General features: G+C 37.6%; 2 protein-coding genes across 3 annotated transcripts; one reads left to right on the top strand and one right to left on the bottom strand.

Moving 5' to 3' along the window:
* Positions 1 to 3,495: 3,495 nt before the first annotated feature.
* Positions 3,496 to 13,450, top strand: LOC149205654 (ultraviolet-B receptor UVR8-like). Of its 2 annotated transcripts, none has more exons than XM_089395133.1 (6): positions 3,496 to 3,888; positions 10,231 to 10,515; positions 10,611 to 10,960; positions 11,301 to 11,702; positions 11,974 to 12,361; positions 12,570 to 13,450. In XM_089395133.1, exons 2-6 carry the CDS (start codon positions 10,285 to 10,287, stop codon positions 12,810 to 12,812), a joined length of 1,614 nt encoding a protein of 537 aa, XP_089251259.1. In that variant the 5' UTR covers positions 3,496 to 3,888; positions 10,231 to 10,284; the 3' UTR covers positions 12,813 to 13,450. The 2 variants fall into 2 exon arrangements, with proteins under 2 accessions (XP_089251259.1, XP_089251260.1); XM_089395134.1 differs by lacking the exon at positions 3,496 to 3,888 and adding an exon at positions 3,912 to 3,935.
* Positions 13,451 to 19,540: 6,090 nt separating this feature from the next.
* LOC149205653 (uncharacterized) lies at positions 19,541 to 20,713 on the bottom strand. The gene has a single exon (XM_089397465.1). The coding sequence runs from the start codon at positions 20,711 to 20,713 to the stop codon at positions 19,541 to 19,543; it is 1,173 nt and encodes a 390-aa protein (XP_089253591.1).
* Positions 20,714 to 21,843: the final 1,130 nt, after the last annotated feature.

Raw genomic sequence — 21,843 nt, 5'->3', positions numbered from 1 at the left:
AAAGAGTTATGCCAAATCTCCCACGATGATGTGATTATAGACGGGTTCAGTAGAGCAAACTTGTATTACCTGCCACGTGTCACTGTTTCGACCTTCGGACCTAAAAACGATACACATAAAACTACAGTCCGTCCTCTTTCTGTAACTTCTTATGAAATTTCAATCCATTGCTCAGAGAGAAAGTTATGACGATTTTCCTAAGGTCAACTGTTTGGGATGTAATTCGGGAGCTTGCAAAAACTCTAACTTCCTTGGATCATATCTCTGCAAATATAGTGAGAAAAGATCTGAAATTTGGATCCAAGGTTCATCAAGATTTCAGCTCAAATGGGATTTAATTTTAGCTTCTGAAACATCGTAGAAAAAAAATTATAGTGAAAATTCCATGATGACCTGTTTGGAGCAGTGAAACCCTAGAATCCAAAGCTCTAATACCAAATGTTATGCAACCAACTCACAAAATAGAAGAAAAGATAGATCAATGACTTCCAAATCAGCCTCTTCGAGGGAGCAACCTCATTTACATTACACAAATGAAAAATTCTTGGATGATACAAATAACAAGACCTCCTTTCTATATATAGGAGTCTAAGGGGTCACAATATAATTAGAGTCGACATAACAATAATAATATAAGGGCACAACAATAACAATAGTGGGCTTCTATGGGGCACAATAATAACAATACGGGGACAACATGGGCACAACAATAACAATAAGGGGCTACAATGACAATACTAATAAGGGAATACACTAGTATTATAGGGACCTAACAAAATGACAAGGCAAGGCTGAAACCACTGTCAATCCAAGCAAATCCCATGCCAATGACAACAAAATAATCATGTGAACCAAATGCATGCACCATGCAATCAAATCCCAACAAGGAAATCACACATGCAACCTATTACTTGCAAAATCTTCTTGTTGTAGTTGCTCCTCCAATCTTCTCCTTGCGCTCCCTTGCTTTCCTTTGCTTGTTCTTTGCTTGCTTGCTTGTGTCCAAGTGCTCTCTCCTCTTGGAGTTCAGTTTATGAAACTGATCCAAAGTTGAGCAAAACTGAAAACTGATCAAAATCTGTCAATTGTTTCTCAGATGACTTTTTATCATTGATGTCTGGTGTCTCTTCCTTTCCTTTTCCTTTTTTTTTTTCATTTTCCTTTATTTTCTCTCTAATTTCCCTTGCATGCATATTCCTATCCCTTCATCTTCTTTTTCTCCTATTTTCCTTTATTCCTTGAATTAATTGTCATTTATTGCTCTTTGCCTTTTGCCAATGCCAATGTCAATTTCCATAGTCATTAATTAACCACAAGTGATACCCACTTTAATATTTTTCCCTCCATTCAGCTTGGAATACGTGTCCCATGACCTTGGTCTTATTTTTGCCTTTATAATATCCTTCCATTTACATGGAAAATCAGTGGGGCTGTTACAGAGTTTTTTGGAGTTTTTGGCAGATTTATTGAATCTGACGAAAAAAATTGTAACTAAATCTTGATTTGTGTTGTTTAAACTGATTTTTTTAATGCATATATAGATTCGACACTCTAAAAACTCCAATTTTTTTTACTTAAAAACTATTGATTTATATATATAAATAATTTTTATAATATAATTTATTAAATTATTAGCACTTAAAAAAAACTCAATTAAATATACCAATAGAAAAGATTCTATTTATATTGTACAATATTGTATCCTTTTGAAAAAAGGAAAACCTATAATGAAATCTAAAAACTGCATATGCAAAATGAGTGAATCCCCCTCAATCTAATGTGGTATTTTAGACTCTCCTAGTGCCTTCTCATTTTCAAAGCACTCATAAATAATATGTACATAAACCATTCATGGTCCATTTTTAGATCTAACATTTCATGTGCTTAATGTTGTGAATATATTTAAAACAGATATGAATTCGACATCTTCATTACGAATCATTAAATATCTTGAATTCGGCATCTTCATTACGAATCATTAAATATCTGGTGTGTTAAATGATGATTATTTTATTGACCCATTTGTGGAAAATTGCACTATCACATGTTTTGTTGAAAATTTTCATATGAAATTATTTTTAATATATTTTATATTAATTAAAAAATTAATTATAGAAAATAAAATTGTGATTTAGGAAAAATTATGATGTAAATTAAGATTTGTAATATGTAAAGTTTTTTAGGGGTATGGCTTATTGGTTAGTGAATGTATTATTAAGATATGTGTGTTGTTGTGTATGTCGTAGGTTTAAATTTTGTTTTACTCGTGTGTTGTTCGTGCGTTGTGTATGGGAGCGATGCAATTGTATTGGAGGTTATAGTGGCAACCATTGGGGGTTGACCCCACATAGAGGATCATAACATTTTCAGGGTACTACTTTCAAACAGGGGCACAAAGAGAATGATTGATACCTTTTCATATCCAGACTCTAGACAAGTGAGGATCTATGGGGCCTCACCCCGCCACACGAGACCTTAGCAGCGCAATCGTCTCAAATCCGTCCCTGTGAGACGGACTAGGTCCTCCAAACCTCAGCAGTGCGCAAACTCCCCCAGACAACGAGTTAGTGGACAGTCTGCACCTCCTACTAGCCCCTAATCAGGCCAACAAACTTTGTGGAATTTTTTTCAGTGTTCTTCAACCAACGTCGGATGTTAGGAGAGATGGGTCTAATCCTCATACCCATTAGCCCCTAGATCTTCTCCGTCGAGGCATTCCATACATTGTATCTTTTGTGTTCTTGCATTGTATTTTTTATAGAAGACCATTTGGTTCTCCCACAATTTATGGACATCATTGTACTCAATAGTCCTTTGACCTACTTTGAACCTTTGACTTACTTTGTGGTCATTAGTTGGACATAAATATAGTTATCTTATCTTATATCCTGTGAGAGAAGTTATAGTGACATCGATTAAAGATCAACTCTGTATCATGCAAGTACGACAACTAATACACTACTAAAGATCAACCCTATATCACGCGAATACAACAACTAATACACAACTGATTCCACCAGTAATAGAAAAAAAAAATTATAAACAATTTAAAAATTCTTTGAGTGAAGATAAACATCTCAAGGACCATACCACAAGTACTACAAGGAGGCAATGCCGGGCAAGTTGGAGAGGGAGAGGTATCCCATAAGAGGAGGAGGACCAAAATGGTGGGTGGCGTGGGGCTCTGAATCAAAATATAGCTGGGTGGCCTTTTCAATGTCCCCAAAAGTCCTCCCTGCCATTATTATAATTTTCTAACCCTCAACCTCAAATAATACACTCCAAATCCCTAATGATATTAGGTTTTTTAAACTAGAAATAATAATTACACAAACTCAGCAGCTCTTCCTTCCTTACATAGCTTTTCTCCACGAGTTATCTGATGTTCTCATATCGCTCCACGTGGACGCCGGCTATACGCCAGAACACCGTACACGCCAGGACGGTGACACGTCTGTAGAGCATCTCCTCGAGGCAATGCCGTCTTTGTAAAGAGAGTGAGCGAGCGTGAGACCAGCGGAGGCCTCTGTTTTTCCTAATTGCCCGTATGACGTTTTTCTAGCTCAGTGATTCATGCATCCCTCTCCAACGTGCACTCATCAATTATTGCATCCACTGTCAAAATGACCTCCTCTGCTATATTTATTGCGCAGCAGGCTTTAAATCGAGCCTAGAATCGGGCAATTTGGTGCAAGATTGGTTCAATAATACCCCATTTTGTCCACTGTGTTACCCTCCCTTCTCTCTGGTGCAGAAGATTCCAAATCCTGTATTTGTTTAGCTTGAAATTCGTTTTGTCAACTGCCGAATTGATCGGAATTTGATTTTTCCAATGGTTGTGGTACAGCACGGGATTCTGTGAGCTCCCTTTGCCGCCGCCTCTTTCTGGTATTGATCGAGGTTCAAACCCGAAGTTCTATCGAGGAAAAGAAAGGGTAGATTTGATTATGGGGTCGATGATTGATGCAGATTGTGATGGTTTGGTTTAACAAAATTGTTTGATTTTGTTCAATAATTTGGTTATGCTGGTCAAAGTATGGGTTGGATCTGAATTACCTTGTCATTTGTTCAATCGGAGTTCATATGTTCCATAAGTGCTCTGAATTTATGATAAAAATTTGGCCGTAGGCTTTTATGTATATTGTCGCTACAATAGTATTCTGATTAATCTGGCTATGGGCTCATATATAGACATAGCCCCTACCAATAGATTATGTAATTTAGTTTACATAGCAAAATTGATACACCTATGTTATTTTGTTTTTCTCTTATCCATAATGATATAGATGGTTTATATTTTCCAATCTGGAAGCCAGCTCTGAGGGGTAAGTCTTTGATTTGATATCCTGGTACCAACATCGCTAACCCTTTTGCCATTCCTAGCCATTCCCATTTTTATGTTGGTTGTGATGCCTCATTACATTGCCATCGGCTTCCATGTAGCATATTCCTATCCACATCCATTTCTCTATAGGAAGGTGCAAGCTATTCTATTTTATTACAGTGACATAACATTTTTTAATATTAAAAATTTCTTCCACATTAATACTGGTTTTGGAAGTATGATGTAACTGTTGTTTGAGGGAGGCGGGGATGTTTTATTCACAACACAACACACTTCAAAGCACATATCTATAGCAATCTCTGTGGGAGACAGGAATGGTTTATAAGATATTACTCCACACCAAAAACTGGTTTATAAGGTATTACTGCAAACCAAAAACATTACAAAATATGGAAACTGGGCTTGAAGTGCAAGCCCCCAGTTCAATGTAATGCCATCCTGTTGTTTTTGGCTTTCATTGTCATCCCTTGTGGCTGTTTTTTGTTTCCCTGGGTTGTGGTTCACTAAAGTGGCATATCCCTTTGATTTCGTTTGGTTCCGTTCTATGCCTCCTTGTGATTATTAAAATATAATCACTATCTTGAGGTTTCATTCGCTTCTATGTGTCCGTGTAATTGTTGAAATTCACAATTGCTAGTCAGATATTCCTTGCTCTACCCGCTTTGATTTTCTATGATTGTGGGAAACCCTTATTCAAATCAAATCATGAATGAATACAGCTTTCATCCACTGAGACCAAATGATGTGCAACACATATGAATATATTATTATTTTATCCTACTAGTAGCTCTGTGTCCCGTAATAGCTTTTTTGGTTTTCTCTAGGAGAGCCAGTGAATGGATTCTTCTGGTTGACATACCTTTTTCTTTCTAACAGTTGACACTGTGTCTTAATTGTCCTCGAGACATGTTTGTATTCATCGATTGGTTTTAATTCCACGGCTTTCATAGATTTGTATCAGAGTGACTAAGTCATTCATTTATAAGATTATAAATCAGTTGCTCTATGGCAGATGTTTATAACAATGACATACTGTCCTCATTGCCCTATGCATATGTAAAACATCAATAACAAGTTTACCGTTTTAGCTGACATTAGTGTACGGATTAAGATGTTATGATCATGTAATGCACTTCATTACTTTTGTATGATCGACTAATTTGCCAAATTTGTAGCCTTTCTCAGTGCCTTGTCTTTGTAGTGAATTGGCTAATCCCAGTTAGATTCCTTTACCAAGATCTCGTTGCTGCTTCAAAAAGTGTTTCAAGGATTTTTTATTGATATTTTTGGGCCTGCAATCACCATCCCCGGCAAATAGAAAGGAAACAGAGAGAGAGAAGTAAAAGACATTGACTGTCCAGGAGAACAGTCCATACCTTCCTAAACAGGAAATATGGGCTTATGTCCCCAGAAACAAAACTGCAATTGTTTTCCCTAATGCAAATCATCAAAATCTTCTGCTTGGATATTCTACAGCATTCCTTGCCCATTCCTTGTCCAACGATTTTAGCTCTTTATATGCAGTGTTTTGGACTATAAGGCTTAAGGCAACATGCCTCTCTCCTATATTTTCGATATCCTCATTGCCAAATTTACCAACAATGAGCTCATTAAAATTCATTGGTTATCCAATAGAACACATCCCGTACTTAATTGTGAGAACCAAAATGGCGCTTCTCAGAATTTCAAATGATGAAGTATTTTTTCTGAATGGATATTGAATATTCTATAGTATCTTTTGTCTTACCCTTTTCAACTCTTTGTATTAGTTGTCTTTGACCCTTAAAGTTCAGAAGTAATTAGAACTAATGTCAATGCAAATGAAAACAACAAACTTCCACCAGCTTTGACCAATTTTCCAATTACCAAAAAACATCATTTGGCTAGCTTGCTAGTACAGTTAACATCATCATCACGTCCTTCTAGTGTGTCGTTTCTTATGGGTATTAAATCTAGAATTTGGAATGGTTAATAACAAACTGTTTCCAGTGCTCTGTATACTATAGCTCTATCGGCCAATTACTTTATTTTACAATGCTTAGCTGCCCAATACGTTGCATATTCTGTTTTTGCAATAAAACAATGATTTTATTGGATCAGAGCCTAGCAGAAAACCAGTATTGACTTTTTAATATCTTAAACACCAATAGTCTAGGTCCAGTCCACTATAAGCGTTACTCATGATTCTCACATTCTACAATTTAAAGAATGACTATGGGGCATAAAATCCCTATCTCTTCAAAATTACTATCACCTTTCTGAATGCCAGCAATCTAATGCTACTGGGGAAGTTTGACACCGTAACTGTTCCTGCTTGCGAGGATGGTGATTTTATTAGGTTATTTGGAAACATCAGTGTCATTGAATATCTTGTCTGACTTACAAGTACCCTTCCCAGGAATATTGTTTATTTGATAATGTTCTTTCAGATTACCATTCTTTATGGAAAACTCTTGGGACGATCTTTGCAGGACATCTGGTAAATCACACTAAAACATTTTTTAGATATTGTGTACAGACCACCTCATACATTTTTCCCAAACCTAAAAGGAATTTTGGCAATCAGTTTTTGATAGAAAATGTGCGATCAGGAGTCTAATATCACTCCTCTTAAAAAACATCAGAATTTTTTTGGATCTGTCTTGTAAGTATCGGGATTTAAGTTGCTTCTTCTTTGATACTGAGCTAAATGAATTCTCAGACACCACCTTTTAGCGTTTTCTGACTTCTCATCCAGCCAAACGGCTGTGCTTCTCTGTCTTCTCTCATCCAGTCAAATCCCATTCTTAAACGTTCAGAAGTAAAAGCTTCTCAAAGACCCCCCTTTGCATTCTATATGCGGCTATCCTAGCCTTTCATTCTTATTCTATTAGAGTTTGTGGCAGTTGAATGATTGAATCAGTCTCTTTGGAAAGAAGCACTTGTCCACGTTAAGCTAAGCCTCTAACTTCTTCTATTGTCTGTACATTTGATAAGATGTCAGATGCTTGTACACAAATCAAATATCGAGAACGTTATCATCTACTGATCTAATCCATCCAGGTAGAGTTGTGAGGAAAGCATCTTGGTTTGCAGATGATAACAAGTTAAGCCATTGGCCCAAATGTAACTACATACATCAAACAGTCCTTTAGGACCAGGAAGGATTGTAAGATTGAAACCATCTGGTAAGCATAACACATAACATCACACAAGGCTTGGATGGCAGTGAAGGCTTTTGAAATATAAACCATCTCCGCAGTGTATTCACATCAAACAACAGCTGGGTGAGCTACAGGGGATTTTGGACCATTGACTAGGAATAAGTATATGGCATCAAACTAGAGTAGTTCTAGGTTTGGTCAATACAACATCAAAATCCATATGCATTTGCTTTATGGTTGAATGTTTCTCCTAAACAGTTATGATTGGGGTACACACTGTAGTGATTGAGAGTGATGCATTAATTGATGGAGCTAAAATGAAAGATACCGTCTCCTTTATGTCTGTATTGACATGCACGCTTGACTGGATTTCTCAGATGAGCATAACCTTCATGACCTATGGGGATGATGTGTTTAGTATAAGATGAACGTGGATAAGATGTGGGTTGCTCAGACAAACATAAACGTCAGTCATGTTCTATCTTAATTTTGATCTGGCCTCCTTGTAATGCGTCATAATTTGGCAATGTAAATGGAAGGCATAATATAGCAAAGATATCGTGGCTTGAGGTTGACCCACAAATTTTATGCCCAAAGAGATGGCATTTTTCTCTTTCCATTGAGTAACAAGAATCATGACTTCCAGGTGTATAACTAGTGTGCTTGATTGAGCAGTGATCATTTTTTTTAAAAAAGAAATGGTTATATTATATTGAGACAGCTGGAGAATGGGCCAGAACGCTTACAACAAGAGATGATTCTTTGTCTGCCATAGACCAAAAATGCTCACTAAACATTCTGTTTTTGCCTGGTCTTTTCCACTCAAGAGTTCTTACATTATTTATTTTATATATACGCCAAAAAGCTCCACAATATTGAGACAACTGGAGAACGGGCCAGAACCCTTGCAACAAGAGATGATTCTTTGTCTGCCATAGACCAGAAATGCTCACTAAACATTCTGTTTTTACCTGGTCTTTTCCACTCAAGAGTTCTTACATTATTTATTTTATATATACGCCAAAAAACTCCACAGAACTCGCAACGAGTTTAGCCTCATCTTCTTTGTTCTCCTGAGCAGTAGGGTCTTCCATTCGCTGATCTTGGGGGCTGCTGTGCTCGTGCGCTTCATAGATTCCTAGCGGGCGGTCACACAAGCCGTAGACTTCCTTTAGAACTCCAACAACTGCCAACTCAACTTTGACCTCAATACCTTCCACCTTGATTTTTAACGTGTCCATCTTCCTCACCAGTGTGGTCACCATAACCTGGAGGCATTCCATTTCCCTCCACAGCTCCTCTAATTGGTGGGTTATTAAAGCAAAATGTGAATGGGCTTCCAGGGTAACCTGCTCTCCGAGCTTCGAAACTGAATTCATGATTGCCTCCAATGAACTAAACATAAATTCCTTGCCACCGTTTCCACTGCTCTTAGCGCCTGGAGTGGCCATTTTACCGAACACTGAGAATTTAACCAGAAACAATGCATAAGAAGCAGGGGGTATACCTCTTAAATACCATGGTACCATGCCTTCTTGGCTCCTTGGTCTCCTAACGCCATCGCTTCAAATTTAATGCCTCTGATCAGCAGCTGCATCGAACAACCAACAAATCCCTGCGACAAATCCTTTGCCCTGCTTCCAAGTTCATTTGTACCAGAGAGAATTGGAGTGGTAATGACACCGGCGATCAATTCAATTGCAAGGAATTTAATGTGAACCAAGCTTGATTCCCACCTATCCTCCTGCATGCAATTTGACATGCTGCCTAACCATCTAGATGCTTCATCCTGACGCTGGAGCTTGCATGACACACATCGTGGCCGTCTTATCATAAGCTTAGAATTTAATTCTTGTATTAGTTCCATAAGGTTCTGAGCCTGCCGCTTTCTCGTCCAATTAATTTTTGGATTCATGGGACATGACATGTATGGGTGATACCTTCATCAAGGGAGAGGGTCCCCTCCTCCAAGGTTGCTCCTATATTGGCTTGATCATCAGCCATTTCGTTGTTTCCTCTTTTGACATGGAATAGATTGGTTGTCTCAAATTTATTTAATTGCATTCTAATTCTTTCATCTAGAGGGAGTTGGCCCCCCAAGGGGTTCTTTGAATAATAATTTTTTTGAATTGTTACCTGTGAATCCCAAAATATAGCGAGCTGTTGAATCCCATAGGACAATGCTATCTTGAGACCCTGCCATAGTGCAAGATCTTCCGCTTGATTGTTTGTAGTGCTTCCTAGTCCCCAAGCAAATTTTGTCACTATTTCTCCTTTGGGGTTGAATATAACCCCTCATGCTCCTGCCTCCCCCTGATTGAGCAGTGATCATTAATCAAGATTGTTTTCTTGATTTATCAGTGGCCAAAGACTTACATCGATTAAAACATCCTGTGCCATATGGAAGAATACTCATCATCTTTGAAACTTGTAACGTTGTGGATTTTATCCTGTCTCAGTCATCCATAAATCGGTTTTGATATATGCCGTGTTTTTGTTATTGTTTTACTTGAATAATTTGATTTAATCAGTTTTTATATATTGTTCATAAAAGGAGCAGAATTTTGATTCTCCATTTTCATAATCAAACTATCGTATTATTATCTACTAGAAGAGTCTGTTAGTGCTACAATGTACCTGTGAGCTGTGCTTTTGTGAGGCCCTAAAACTTTCATTTATTGCATGTGCGGGTCGAAATGATTATTCAATCCATTAAAAATCCTTCTTTGCTATCGACTGCAGTTTATATATTTGTCAGTTTTCTGAAGAATAAGGGCACTGCTGTTTGCAGTGCCCATGGACACTACAGTGAATGGAGCCCTTTCGCAGGCTCCATCTATACAATACCATGGAATCACTGAACAGTCTCTTGCTATTGTAATTCAGCCACAAAGTTTTCAGCGTCAGCAACGCCACTGCTTTGGAAATTCAACTCCTGGGGAGTTCCCACTAGCTGCTAATCCCTCAATTGTTTTACATGTGCTTACCGAATGTGATTTGGATCCACAAGATCTTGCAAGCCTTGAGGCAAGTATTAGTACATGATCTTTTGTCCCTTTCTGAGGTTTTTACTGATTGCGATGTTATTCAGAAGCTGCCTTTGAATCAATCCTGTATTGCAGGCTACATGTTTGTTTTTCAGACAACCTGCAAACTTTTCCCCTGATTTTGATCTGTCTATTTCTGAACTCGCGGCATTGGATATGTGCCAAAGAAGAACTGTATTTAAACCAATGACAAAAGAAGAAAGAGAGAGCCTAAAAAAAAGATGTGGAGGTTCGTGGAAGTTGGTATTGCGATTTTTGAAGGCTGGTGAAGTATGCTTCAGGCGTGAAAAGTGTCAAGCCATTGCTGGCCCTGGTCATAGTATTGTGGTAACAAAGACTGGAGCAGTTTATTCATTTGGATCTAACAGTTCTGGGCAGCTAGGTCATGGGACAAAAGAAGAAGAATGGCGGCCAAGGTTAATCAGGTATATACTTGAGGCTTTATGATTCATGTAGTGGATTTGGTGTACTGGCTGGTGGCAGCTATTGCAAATCATTGGCCATGAAGAGCTGGCCAATGCAAGTGATTACGAGTCAATGGTCATGATTACGATTTCCATATGATCGTTGATTTTGACACAACAAAAGGTCCTGCCTAATAATAGGGAACCTGAGCTTATAATATATATCCATTCTGTGAACTCAAACATTTTTATCTACGTGATGCTTGCATGCCTTTTACCTTATCTTTGGGTAAATGTTGGTTGCAGTTATATTTGGAATATTTGCAACATTTTGAATAACCATGTTCGCATGTCTGTGCAGGTCACTTCAGGGCATTAGAATAATTCAAGCCACTGCAGGGGCAGGTCGAACAATTCTCATCAGTGATATGGGTAGGGTGTATGCATTTGGTAAAGATTCCTTTGGGGACTCTGAGTATGGTGTCCTAGGCTCTAAATATGTCACCACACCACAGCTGGTGGAATCACTGGAGGGTATTTTCATAGTACAAGCAGCTATTGGTAACTTCTTCACTGCTGTACTTTCTAGAGAAGGCAGAGTATATACATTCTCTTGGGGTGTGGATGCTAAACTTGGCCATCAAACTGACCCACAAGATCTGAAACCACATTTGTTGAAAGGTGTTCTAGAGGATATACCCGTGGTACAAATTGCAGCAGGCTACTGTTATTTGTTAGCTCTTACATGTCAGCCGAGTGGCATGTAATCTCTAACAACTTTTTAGATCATTCTATGCTCCACACACACATAATATTGTTTTAAGTTAATTTAGTAAAATTGTGGTTCAGAAGTTTTATCTGGAGACTTGAACTCCGATAATTGTCCAGCATGGTTGAAACATCAGCAAGGCAATTTTGTTCCATGTATCTCAATCAGTGTGTAGTCTTACTTACAATATATGGTGAGCATTAGTGTTGAGAGGAGATTGTGAACTATCCTATCAATTTTAAATCTCTCGTTCAATAATCTGCAGGTCGGTATACTCTGTTGGCTGTGGACTTGGAGGAAAGCTTGGACATGGCTGTAGGACAGATGAACGTTATCCTCGGCTAATTGAGCAGTTTCAACACCTGAGCCTTCAGCCTATTGTTGTAGCAGCAGGTGCATGGCATGCTGCTGTTGTAGGTAAGGATGGACGTGTATGCACATGGGGATGGGGTCGATATGGCTGCTTGGGACATGGGAATGAAGAGTGTGAGTCTGTACCCAAGGCAATTGAATCACTGAAAGGGATCAAGGCTGTCCATGTTGCCACAGGTGACTACACAACTTTTGTGGTGGCAGACAATGGGGATGTTTATTCTTTTGGTTGTGGCGAGTCATCAAGCCTTGGGCATTTCGATGCAGCCACGGAGAACCAGGTATTTGTGACATTTTTTGGTCCTCAAAATCTTTAAAGTTACTGATTTCCATCGTCTGGGTCACTGCACTTCACATTATACTGTCACGGATGTTTATATGGCAGCTATACTGGAGCATATGACACGCAATGAGTTTTCTGTTAATTAATCATTGCTTCCAACGGAAAACTAATGTCTCCATGCTCTATATTTTTGGTTCGATCTTCAGGCTCAAAGGCACGAAAATGTCCTACATCCAAAGTTAGTTGTTTCATTGAAAAAGAGACAAGAACAGGTTGTGCAGATCAGTTTAACAAATTCAATCTATTGGAACGCTCATACATTTGCACTGACAAAACTGGGGAATCTCTACGCGTTTGGAGCTGGAGACAAAGGGCAACTTGGGACAGAGCTCCTTGCTTATCAAAGTGAAAGGGGAAATCCTGAACGTGTTGATATTGATTTAAACTAGAAATAGTCGTGTTCATTCTAAGCCTTGTTAATTCCCTCGAATTGTTTAGAAGCCCGTGTCAACTGTTTCCTCTTGTCTAAAGTGTAAAAAAGCATTTCATCCCTTCCATTTCTCTTCTTCCAATGTACATACCAATTCTATCAGAAACTAACAAAGGTTACTGCCAACTTTCATATAGATAGAAGTTAGAACCAAGATGACATTCTTTGCACTCACTGTCATTAGGAGCTAAGTTGTGTTCATGGACTAGTGTACCGGCCAAATTTCCGCACATCCGAGGTGATACTGCAGTATCAACTTAAATTTTAAGCACAGAAAATGAACTTCCAAACTTCTGGTGGGCAAACTAGAATGGCACATGAAGAGTGGTGGGGAGGATTGTTATAGTCGTCTATTGTTGTCAGCGTTGGTATTTTAGGAGGCAGTGCATAGCATTTCATTATTTGAAACTTCATATCCACTTATCTACATGGCTTGACGGTAAGTACAAGAACTATTCAAAGTAGCAGTTACTCGTGGTATTCTAAATTATAGTTTATAACAAACTCAGGCCAAGCCTAAAACTTTCTTGTATGCTTTTCTAGTAAGCACACTCATTAATTTTTTAAATTTTTAACATGCTTGCAATTTGAACTCTACATTCTCTTGGTTTACACGAGGTTTTTGTTAAGTTGGTAATAGTAGAAACAGTGAACATCTTTGGCATTGCAGGTAAAATCCTATATCATGCCAAAGGAAAGGATTCAAAGATTTTTCTCATGTACTGATGCCTTTTGCTTTTTGTCTAGCACTTTCTAGTGTCAAGTGTTTTTGTTTCTGTTCAAGAATGAATCCTTAACACCGCTAGTTTGTAGTGCGGCAAGCAACAAGTTATTTGCTTAGATCCAATTTCTCAAATACCTTCGAATTCTAAATGCCATATTTTTTGCAGCCAATTCGGATATTTTAAAAAATAAATCACTGACTTGGATTTTTTTATCTGATTCTTACAGAGACTTAAAGCTTCCATCTGTAAGGTATGTTATGCTTTGCTGTAGGGGTTTAGAATGGACTAGGCTAAATAGGCAATATTGTTGAGGATCAGGCTTGACTAATACATTAAAGCTTTCATTCTATATCCATACAGATTAAACAAAGGCACCAAAGAACTTAAAAATTTAATATAGGTCTCCTATTTTACAGGGCATTATTATTTTATGGGGGTCTTAAAAATTTAATATAGGTCTCCTATTTTACAGGGCATCTTATTTTATGGGGGTTTCAATTGTAGTATACTTTAAACAAAGGCCCCAAATAACTTAAAATTTGTCTTTCATATAGGTCTCTTATTTTAGAGGGTATCTTATTTTATGGGAGTTGATATTTTTCAATAATTGTATTATATTTTGAATGAATTGAATTCAAATGCCCCATTAGAATGCTAACATTAGAACTCTATTGGCACACAATGATATGTTAATGCCTTGGAGGCTCTTATCTTATAGATAATTTACACACAATTTAAGAGGCCTCAATGCAAAAATTGAACTCGTTTTCATGGTTATTTCATTGCATCAAAAGGAGCAGCTAGGTTGGTTGGTAAAAGTAGGGGTGGTGTTATTCTTCTATCGGGGTAAAATTCTTCCAGAGGTATGTTCACGTCTTGTTGTCTGGTTTGTCTGCGTGCTTGCCCAAATGGGCCATTTAGTGCAGACAGGGCTAAGGGCAAGCCTTAGGCTATTGTGATGGAATAGATACCGTTCAATCACAGCTGCTTAATCGAAATTGTAGTGTGTAAGATATACTTGTTTCATTATAATAAATTTTCATAATGGAAAAGAGTTTGCTTGCTTTTGTTGACCAGAAATATCCATCAAAAAATATACCAGCACATAACTAAAGTAATATTCAAAACACAACGTAGTTTCTGAGCAAAATTTTTAAAGTAAGTCAATTAAAAACATTTCCACTTTCAAAATGAAAGTTTTTTAACATATCTCAAGATACTTTTTTACACGGCATATCTCAAAATACTTATTAACATATCCCTAAATAATTATTGTCTCGTTCCAATGTACTTGCGGGTTGTTGGTGTTTGTGATAAATTCAGCAACTATTACCACTGGAAAATTGCAAATTTGAGATTTGACTTTGTACTTGCAACGTGAATTATGGTACGAACAATTTTCCTATACAAACTACGTTGTGTTTTGAATATTAGTTTAGTTATGTGCTGGAAATTTTTTAAAGTAAGTCAATTAAAAACATTTCCACTTTCAAAATGAAAGTCTTTTAACATATCTCAAGGTACTTTTTTACACGGCATATCTCAAAATACTTATTAACATATCCCTAAATAATTAGTCTCGTTCCAATGTACTTGCGGGTTGTTGGTGTTTGTGATAAATTCAGCAACTATTACCACTGGAAAATTGCAAATTTGAGATTTGACTTTGTACTTGCAACATGAATTATGGTACGAACAATTTTCCTATACAAAATTTTATAAGTGCATTGATTTTTTTATGTCGGGTTGTTGGTGTTTGTGATAAATTCAGCAACTATTACCACTGGAAAATTGGTGTTTGTGATAAATTCAGCAACTATTACCACTGGAAAATTGCAAATTTGAGATTTGAGTTTGTACTTGCAACATGAATTATGCTATACACTATTTTCCTATACAAAATTTGATAAGTGTATTGATTTTTTTATGTCGGGGTTTTGAGTTTGTACTTGCAACATGAATTATGCTATGCACTATTTTCCTATACAAAATTTGATGAGTGCATTGATTTTTTTATGTCGGGGTGTTCGTGTTTCTAATAAATTCAGCAACTATTACCACTGGAAAAGTGCAAATTTGAGATTTGAGTTTGTACTTGCAACATGAATTATGCTACGCACTATTTTCCTATACAAAATATGATAAGTGCATTGATTTTTTTATTGCGGGTTGTTGGTGTTGCTGATAAATTCAGCAACTATTACCACAGGAAAATTGCAAATTTGAGATTTGAGTTTGTACTTGCAACATGAATTATGCTACGCACTATTTTCCTATACAAAATTTGATAAGTGCATTTGATTTTTTATTTATTGACAATTTTAAATCAACATTTAAAATGGTAGAAAAAGCTTTACAATCTTTGCTTTACAATCTTTACAATGAGTTGGGGTGATTATGTTTTCATGCTTGGCCTCAACCATGTTTTCTAAGTGGTCTTTGCGAAGGAATAATAATAGTAAGATACACTTATCTTATGAGATTTTGGAATAGTGGTTATCTTTGTAAAATTTTGATATATAACTCTTAATATACCATGAGATTCTTGTAATATGTATATATTTTGATATACAACTCTTAATATACCATGAGATTCATATTACAAAGAATTATGTTAGTCTCCCCTACTAACATAATGGATTTCATCCCTACTAACATAATGGGTAATTGCTTGAAGTAATTATGCTTTCATTCAAACTTTCCCTTCCTCCTTTATCTGGCTGATGTGCATGTGTGACTATGTGGCTGATGTGCATGTGCGAGAATAATATGATGGATATGAATGGGTAATTGGTTGATTTCATCCCTACTAACATAATGGGTAATTGGTTGAGGTAATTATGCTTTCATTCAAACTTTCCCTTCCTCCTTTATCTGGCTGATGTGCATGTGCGAGAATAATATGATGGATATGGCTGATGTGCATGTGCGAGAATAATATGATGGATATTTATAATCTGATGTATATCTTGAAACATCATGGAGTGACTTCAATTATATTTATTCTTCCTCGGTGGTGATGCCTTTATTAAAATAATATGTGATTATACTTGCTTGGTGAATGTGTCATTCTCTCCTTTATATGACTTGTGTGGGTGAGTGTGAATAATAATAATTATATAAATCTTTCTCGCAGTGTTATTCTTCTTAGGTAGTGATGCCCCTATGCCCCTATTAACATAATAGGTGATTATATTTGCTTGCTCAATTTGTAATTCTCTCCTTTATGACTTGTGTGGGTGAGTGTGAATAATAATAATTATATAAATCTTTCTTGTAGTCTATTGAAATAGTTTACGAGATAATAAAATCTCTTAATCACCTATTCTACTTTTGTTGTGAGCATTGGTTCTAACACTCACAATGACACCCTAACACCTATTCTACTTTTGTTGTGAGCATTGGGTCTAACACTCACAATGACACCCCTACTCTAGTTTACATGACTATAAAATCTCTTAATCACTTATTCTACTTTTGTTGTGAGCATTGGTTCTAACACTCACAATGGCACCCCTACTTACATAACATAATCATTTGTCAATGCCCATGGCACCCCTACTTACATAACATAATCATTTGTCAATGAGGGCATTGACAGAGATGGTATCTTATCTACTCATATATTGGTTAATTGGTTGCATGTTGATTATGCTTGTTTGGTTAGCTTTCTAGTGAGATACACCAATAATGTGGTATATTAAAATATTTTCTATTACCATAAAATTTTCTTCTATTGTATCTCACGTTGATCGTAAGTATTGGTGCACTATAATTTATATGCCTCAATATGCCAAGATCTTTATCGTATTGAGGGTGAAAGAGGTAGTGCTCCCCTACTATAATGATTGATTGGTTGCAAAGTGATTATGCTTGCTTGCTTAGTGTTCCTATGCCTAATTTATGTGCATTATGTGTATGCATCTTGTGACACTTTATGTTGGGTATTATAATGATTGATTGGTTACAAAGTGATTATGCTCGCTTGTTTAGTGCCCCTATTCCTAATTTGTGTGCATTATGTGTATACATCTTGTGACACCTTAGGTTAGGTTGGGGTATTGAAGATTAAGACTTGAAATGATAATGCATCTAATCACAAGCTTTGATATCTTAAAAGCTTTACAAGTTGTATTTTTTCTTTTTTCTATCAAGTGAATTTACTATCATTCACTTAAGTGCCAAAAGTATAAACATATCCATCATTTTTAATCTTAACAAATAAATAAATAAAACACAAATATATTTATCATTTTTTATCTTGGCAAGAAAACCAAAATATATTTATTGTTTTTAATCTTAACCAGAAACACAAAATAAAATTACAAGAAACCACTGACTTGAATATGCTAGATTATTTTCACACCCTAGATTCTTGGTGCTTGCTTCAATCCATACCCCTCAACAACCTGCAAGTATAATGTTAATCTAGTATTTATGTCTTCTTGTTACAAAACCTTGTTTTTATGTATAGGCATACTCATCATCACTATTTAAAAATAAATTTGTCATTCTCACCATGTAAAAATACATTTGTCGTTCTATTCGATGTAGTCGTAGTTTCCAACCAAAATGAGTGACAATAAATAAAAATTACATTATGAGATTGGTTTGTTTGTGGATACAAATGCCTCTTCATGATTAATATCCTTAGTGCATATATTTGCATTTTATGTTTGTCAATGTTATTGTTAATTTTGAATTTTGTGTGGGATACTCATTTATAGTGAATAGTTTTTTTTTTTAACTGAAATGGGTATGTTTTATTTATGATTTGATTGGGCTGGAGCCTAATCAACCTTGTTACACTACAATATCTTACATCTTAATACATCATGATGTACTCTGTTTCTCAGGTTAAGGAACACTTGCTTGAATAATACTATTGTCATTGATGTTGAGTTTGCCCGATGCAAGAAGGCAACCTTTGTTTGCCATTATATCCGCTTCACTATTCGAGCTTTTGAGAATGTGGAAAATTTGAAAGGATTCAAAGTCCTTTAGTATGGTCATTAGCCTTTTCAAAGACTTGTTGAGTGTGGCGTTGTTGAATTGGACCTGCATATTGATCTTTTTGATGAGGATTTTTGAGTCTCCAAATGCTTAACAATCTTTGACGCCTCTTTCCTGAACAATTTGGTAGGCTTTTGTGAGGCCAAGAAGTTCTGCCTGGTTATTTGTATGATGACCAAGCCCCCAGCTGAAGCAGTGTTTTCTAGTGCTGTCCGGGAGTAGATGACTCCACCAGCGTCCGCTGCCCCAGGGTTTCCCTTGGAGGCTCCGTCGAAGAAAATTGTAGTTTTGAGTTGATTCCTCCACCAAAGTTGGAAGCTGGCTTCTGGATCTCTTAATCTCCAGTGAGGGTTGGGAAGGGGGAGGATCAGAGATTTGCCTTTGGGGAGAGGGCTAAGATGATTCAACTAGCTCTTTTTAGAAGGGAGGAGAGAAGAATCTGATTTTTGCGAATGCTGAAGAACAGATTCTAGGAGAAGAGCTTTAGCTTTAGCAACTATTTTTGCAGGGAAGCAAGGAGTATTATTGAATGTCAAGTCATTCCGGGCGAGCCAAATTTCCCAACACACGAATTTAGGGATTGAAAGCCAAATGTGATACCACAGAGAGTTGCTGGGAATGGGATGAGGATAATTTTGGAACCATGTGGAGTAAAGATCAGCCACGGTGCATTGCTGGGGCAGATTAACTTGCAGATCAAGGAGCGTTATTTTCCAGACTTCCTTGGCAAAAACGCAGTCTAGGAATAGATGAGGGGCTGTCTCTCCAACATTTTTGCACATGATGCATCGATGAGGTCCAGCAATGTTTCTTTTTAGCAGATTGTCACTTGTCAACTCTTTGTTATGCATGAGGATCCAGGGAAAAAAAAAAATTTGACTTTCGAAAGTCCTGTAGAATGCCAAACCTGTTTCCAAATGCTGGGAGAACATATTTTATCTTTTTTTGGCTACAGAGCGATATAACCTGCTGTAGTGGTATAAGTGCCGGTGTCTCCCCAGCCCCAGCTATCTGGACTGTCATGATGGATGGGCGCAACATTGGAGAGGAGCGATTTCAGTGCTGCCAGCTGTGGAAGGAGATGCTCCGGTACGATTGGGAAGCTCCAATCCTGCCAATTCCCTTTGCGATCCCACTCTGTTATGTCAAATAGCTTGCGATACCCTGCATCTAGAAGCCAACATCGGAGGTCACGAATTTCATCATGGGATTTAAGGGGTGCGCTATTCATTATATGGTCTTCCCACAAGTAAATTTTTTTTCCATTGCCTGGAATACAGTAGAGGTGAGACTTAAAGCGACTGATGCTGTTTCTGCATAAATTCCAGGTTAACGTTCCAGGGGAGGTGTTGTCAACAGATAGTTGCCTGAGAGAGACCCCCTGCGCATATTTTTTCCTGAGCGTATCACTGACTGGATGAGCAGGGTTGGAATAGATTTTCCAGAGAAGCTTGCAGCTGAGGGCGAGATTGGAGAGTGCGGGGTCTCTTCTCTGGAGTCCTCCATGCGCTATTGGGCATTTTACTAGATCCCAGTTTGCCAAGTGCATTTTTCTTTGATTGCCTTTGCCTCCTTGCCAAAGAAAGTTTCGCAGAAGGCAGGAGATTTGCTCCATGATGTGTTTAGGAGCAAGAAGAAAAGAGGCTTGGTAGATAGGAAGGGCAGAAAGCACAGATTTTATTAAGATTGTTTTTCCTCCCTTTGTGAGCCAGAACCCTCCCCAAGAGGCGATCTTGGATTTGATCTTGCTGATAATACCTTGCCACAGAGTTCTGATATTAACCTCGGAGGTGAGTGGTAGGCCAAGATATTTGATGCTGTCCCAATGGGCGTAGCCCTCGAAGCCAAGGATCTGGGCTATACTATTCAGATTGCCTTGATCCACATTCCATCCGTAGATTGAGCTCTTTCTGTCATTTATCATAGCTCCTGAGGCTCTGCAATAGCTTTTTAGGACAGAGTCGAAAGATTTAGCTATTCTCGTAGAGGCACCACCAAGAAGGAGGGAGTCATCTGCAAAGAGGGCGTGGTTTATAGGCTTTTGGGCATTGGAAGTGCGAATTCCAGGGAGGTCACTAGAATTCATTTCTGCAGTAAACTTCTTGCTAAGGGAGTCCGCCATTAGAATATACAAGAAAGGAGATAACGGGAAACCTTGCCTCAATCCACGCTGAGCTTGGAAGAAGGATGTTGGCCGGCCATTGACTAGAGGGGCAATCCAAGGATTATCAATACAGGCTTTGATGAGATTGATGAATTGAGTAAGGAAGCCAAAGGATTGGAGGACTTGGAAGAGGAAGGAGTGGTTGACCCTGTCGAAGGCGTTGGCCATGTTGAGCTTGATCAAAATCCCATTCTCTTTTCTCAGTTTACTGGAGTGGACAGCTTCTTGGACTTGAATGAAATTATCCAAGATGTGTCTACCTTCAACAATTCCCCCTTGAGAGCCGGAGATTAATTTTTCAAGGAGGTGTTTGACTCTGTTTGCAAGGATTTTGACCAAATATTTTATAGGAAGCGTTACAAAGTGAAATAGGCCTAAATCTGCTAAAAGTTTCTGGATTGACCTCTTTTGGAATTAAGGCTAGGAAGGTTGAATTGATACCTCCCCCAACCTTTGCTTTATTGAAGAAACCTTGTATCATTTTCAACAGATCTGTTTTGATGATGTTCCAGCAGACTTTGTAAAAGTGTATAGAGAAGCCATCTGGCCTAGGGGCCTTATCTGATTCCATTGCCCATATTACTTTGATAATTTCTTCTTCAGATAGTGGTTTCAGAAGAGCTTGATTGTCCTCTTGATTGATGAGGTGAGGGATATTAGAGAGAAGGTCTTCAATATCCTCTTTGCTGCCTTCATTCCTAGGCCCGTAGAGGTTTTTGAAATGATTTTCAACTGTTGATTTAATTTGATCGAGCTTTTTGCAGATCTGTCCTTCTTCATTTTTTATCTCAGTAATATGGTTGTGAGATAATCGGGCATTGTACTGTCAGTGGAAGAATGAAGTATTTCGGTCTCCGGCCTTGAGCCATAGGCTACGAGATTTGAGCCTCCAATACTCTTCTTCCCGTCTGAAAGAGCCGTGGATGTTGCTTTGGAGTGCAACCTCTTTATTTAGAATTTCCGGAGTGATGTGAAGGTCTTCTATTCCCATTTGCAGAGTTTCCAATGAGTGAACAACTTCATTTCTCTGTTGAGAAGGGTTTTTAGATAGATTCCTTAGCCACTCTTTTAAAGATTTTTTTGTGGCT

This window comes from Pinus tabuliformis, chromosome 1_2 (genome assembly GCF_031772625.1).
Source record: "Pinus tabuliformis cultivar Carrire ecotype Pingquan chromosome 1_2, CPIR1, whole genome shotgun sequence".
NCBI lineage: Eukaryota > Viridiplantae > Streptophyta > Pinopsida > Pinales > Pinaceae > Pinus > Pinus tabuliformis.
The sequence above is the reverse complement of the archived record's forward strand: the minus strand, read 5'-3'. Positions and strand labels throughout refer to the sequence as shown.

Coding starts and splice junctions, on each gene's coding strand:
- LOC149205653 (XM_089397465.1), bottom strand. CDS start 20,713: ATGGCGGACTCCCTTAGCAAGAAGTTTACTGCAGAAATGAATTCTAGT.
- LOC149205654 (XM_089395133.1), top strand. CDS start 10,285: ATGGACACTACAGTGAATGGAGCCCTTTCGCAGGCTCCATCTATACAA. Junction 10,961..11,300: donor TGGCGGCCAAGGTTAATCAG/GTATATACTTGA, acceptor ATGTCTGTGCAG/GTCACTTCAGGGCATTAGAA. Junction 11,703..11,973: donor ACATGTCAGCCGAGTGGCAT/GTAATCTCTAAC, acceptor AATAATCTGCAG/GTCGGTATACTCTGTTGGCT.